The sequence below is a fragment of the Sinocyclocheilus anshuiensis genome, unplaced genomic scaffold (assembly GCF_001515605.1).
Source record: "Sinocyclocheilus anshuiensis isolate Anshui unplaced genomic scaffold, SAMN03320099.WGS_v1.1 scaffold2083, whole genome shotgun sequence".
Classification (NCBI taxonomy): domain Eukaryota; kingdom Metazoa; phylum Chordata; class Actinopteri; order Cypriniformes; family Cyprinidae; genus Sinocyclocheilus; species Sinocyclocheilus anshuiensis.
Genome location: NW_015536601.1, coordinates 96,249 through 100,066, shown reverse-complemented (window position 1 = coordinate 100,066; position 3,818 = coordinate 96,249). Strand labels below are relative to the sequence as shown.

At 37.0% G+C, this 3,818-nt stretch overlaps 1 protein-coding gene across 1 annotated transcript in view; it reads right to left on the bottom strand.

Moving 5' to 3' along the window:
- Positions 1-3,818, bottom strand: part of rnf123 (ring finger protein 123) — a 174,329-nt gene that overhangs the window by 159,584 nt on the left and 10,927 nt on the right. Inside the window, exons 6-15 of the mRNA XM_016506503.1 lie at positions 3,449-3,503; positions 3,220-3,305; positions 2,860-2,946; positions 2,525-2,592; positions 2,287-2,412; positions 1,424-1,538; positions 1,202-1,306; positions 994-1,119; positions 799-891; positions 234-307 (exon numbers count right to left, since the gene is read on the bottom strand). Of these exons, the coding sequence (XP_016361989.1) occupies positions 234-307; positions 799-891; positions 994-1,119; positions 1,202-1,306; positions 1,424-1,538; positions 2,287-2,412; positions 2,525-2,592; positions 2,860-2,946; positions 3,220-3,305; positions 3,449-3,503 (935 nt within the window). The remainder of the gene's footprint in view (positions 1-233; positions 308-798; positions 892-993; positions 1,120-1,201; positions 1,307-1,423; positions 1,539-2,286; positions 2,413-2,524; positions 2,593-2,859; positions 2,947-3,219; positions 3,306-3,448; positions 3,504-3,818) is intronic.

Genomic DNA, 3,818 nt, shown 5'->3' with positions numbered 1-3,818 from the left:
TCCATCCGTCTATCCATCTGTCTATCTATCTATCTATCTATCTATCTATCTATCCATCCATCCACCTATCCACCTATCTATCGTGAAGTTCAGCAAGCAATGATCTCAAGAATGCTAAAATGTATTAACTATGAAGAATACATTCTTTCATTTTGTGCCTTTCTAGAGTGATTTTCAAAAGATAGCGTAAAGTGTCTTATAAAAGCCTGCTAAGTTATAAATAAAGAGGATATAGGACGTTGCTGAGCAGGTACTTCCTGGACTTCTCATGCCGGAGTATCGCTGTGGTCAGACGAAGGTAATGAATCTGGAGGACAGAGAAAGAAAACAGATTTCAAGAAAGCTCCCATCTGTTAAGCACTGGCTGCCACAGTAATAATTTGGATCAACATGTTGCCAATTCCCTCTCACAACTGTGGACATCAAACAAACTCATCAAACGCATTACAGCAAGCTCGAAACAAAGTGCCTCAGTCATTTTAATTATAACAAGACATTTATTTCAAGTGGGACGGGCACACAGACCGTGTCCCTGCTGATAATTGCCATGAACATCAATGGGCCAAGAGGACGTCAACACCTCTCAGCCTCTGATTAGACACAAAAGCAGACGTAAAGCGTGAACATGCTTTGAAGTACGAGTTCCCAGCATGCTCCTATAGGCTCCTCAGAAAGAATGTTTTCTTTATTCCTTCCTGTCAGCGGCTCAATCGTCCTCAGCACCAATAAACTTCGACATAACGTTACAACAGTTTGGAAAATGGATTTGCATGAGAGAGCAATCATAGGGTTTCTCACCTGAAAGCCCAGATCAGGGATGATGGGAGAGAAACGATAAGCTCTCAGCAGAGACATCATCAGCTGCTTCAGACACTCGCTCACCTCGTGGTCCTTCAGGAGGAGAAAACAAAATACAATCTCGGAAGAATGAAACGCATCGTCTCAAATCTCATTCCAGAAAATGCCTTTAAATTGAACTTTTTGAGTCTGTACCTCCATGAGAAGCCAGAAAAGGTCCAGCAGCTGTTGTATAAGAGGATGTTCTTCGACAGATCCTCCACCCTCCAATATACTCAACAGGAAGTTCATCAGCACATCCTCCACTAAGTACACTTTGCACTAGCAGACACACACATTAGCCATGAATAAAGCGGGTTATGAAACAATGACAGTTGTTTTCCTGAAACTCTGAGTGATTTACCATGAGAGGTGCAAAGTGGTTGAATATATGTGCAAGTGTGACCAGGATGGTGGGATCTCCTTGAATCTGCCAGGTTCCACTGTCTCTCTCCACAAGCTTTTCCTCCTGACGAAAAACAAAATCAAACGTCTTCTCATAGAGATCATTTTGTTTTAAATATTGATGCATCACACTAATCTGAAGCAGCACGCCATGTGGTCAGAGTGAAGCCCCTGTAGGCACCTGTGTGTCGATGGAGGTGGACAGGACTGTCTTGAGGTATCCCAGAAGCCTGTTGGCGTTGATGAGGTCAGTGGTTGGTGGGCTTTGAAGAGGAAGGTAACCTTCCACAGGGTATGTGAGGAACACATTGAAATAAATATATTATTATTCAATTAAAAAATATATTATAAAAACATAAACAATGTATTTATAATAAATATATTACATTATATTATTAATAAATAAAACAATGAAATATTACAATTTTATATATACATCTACTTTTATTCTGAAATCCTATGAATAAATGTAAGTTTCAAGTCGTATTTGGAAATATTGGGCAATTACATTTTATATTATTAATAAATAAAACAATGAAATATTACAATTTTATATATACATCTACTTTTATTCTGAATCCTATGAATAAATGTGTTTCAAGTCGTATTTGGAAATATTGGGTAATTACATTATTCTTCAATATATTTAAAAAATATATAATTACACATATTACAGTTCTATGCTGTATTTGGAAGTCAAGCTCTGTTGCAATATATTAATTATTAAAATAAAGTATATAATATATATATGCATACAGGTGCATTTTAAATAAATTAATACATAAATGTAAGCACTTGAAAATCTTAAATAATATTAAGTGTAATAATATTAATAATATTATATGTGTGTGTGTGTGTGTGTGTGTGTTTATATAAAACTGTAATGTATAATATATGTACTTCATTTATTCTGAAGACCTACAAGATTAATTATTTTATGTTTGTACATTGTATAATAAATTAAAATGAATATTATACACATTACATAAATGTGATTTAACCATATAAAATCTGTATGTACATGCATAAAAATAATAAGGATATCTGAGAGGACGGCTGCCGAAATTGAAGGCTACAGATTCTTTGAAGGAAAGGCTGATCGCAGGGAAATATGCGACGCCCGGCCCCGCCTTAATATTGCTGAACGCAACACCGAGAGACTGTCCATTACTGAAAACAAAAACAAAAAAATACTGCTATTAACACCAGTTGACAGATATTTCAGTTTCTCATGCTTTCATACCAAATTATAACGTACATCCAATGATAAAACTACACTTACAGACAAAACATAATGGTTCCCTCATCCAAATCTATCAAGCAGCTGACGATATCACCAGCAGCCCAGGACTAAAGCAAAAGAAATGACAAGAATCAGTAACGAGAGGCTTTATAATTACCAATAAAATCACTACTATGTATGGCCTTGAGTGGCTTAATGCTTTCATAAAAACATGACTCATCCAATCAGAATTAAGAGTCAGAACTTTTTTTATAAGACTGTGCAAGTTACGTCACAGTCCGAGACTTTAAACAAACGCTCAATGTCAAATAAAATTCACAAGCACAAATTGAGCCTGACCGCTGAACTGAATGTGTGAAGCGCTGTGTTTTCACCTTGCCGTAGTTGGTGGTTGTCACGTTCCATTTGCGGACTCTGTTTCCGTCGTAAGCGTACGAGTCCGGCGTGTCCCCGACTCCTTCCTGAACACAAGCACAGATCCACAGCCGATCGTATCTGGCAGTAATCGACTTGAACAAACCAATCTCACAGATGGATTAGGCCAAACCCAAGACTTCAAAAAGGATTTCGAGAGCAGAGCGAACAGTCGTCATGTAATCTAGATTAATCTATGCTATTTATGTGGCTTGGAAAGCTTCCCATGAGAGCTAGCTAACTATTAGAGTGAATATGCAGTTTGCACGGCTCTGCACTCCAAAAATTGACATCTAAATGGTGAAGTTACTGGCTTGTACCTCTTGGTTGAATCTGCAGTTCAATGTGCACCATCCGATTTGCATTAGGCCTTGAGATGAGATGAGAACTTCGTAGACCCATTTCCCTAAAACCAATCAAAAGCAGTCAGAAACAGTACTGTGTTGGTACCATGGTATAGTCATTTAGTTTACAATTACTCCAAGGTACGAAGAACACCACAGAATTAGCATTTCACTATATGGTGCGGTTTAGTTTTTGAAACGCTACCTTTGTAAGCACATGTGGTGGCTCTGATGGAGCTGAAGTTACTGTGGCCAATGACCTTCGATCCAGAAAGAGAGGAGGAACAAAGCTGAACACATTTAACAGTAGACATCCAGATCTGTCTGGAAAAGTCACAATGAAAACTGGCCCCATTTGATTATGTAATACACTGTCCTGGTGTTATTGTGCACGATTCTTTGTGCAGACTGATCAATCACTATCCAATCAATTTAATAGTGAACTAACCTGAATTTGAATTCTAAGATTTACTTGTCAGCTAACCAATATGTGCAATTAGTAAAAAATAAAATTATAATTAAAAAATAATAAATAAATAAATGTAATATACTTTCCTGTATAATATATATATATA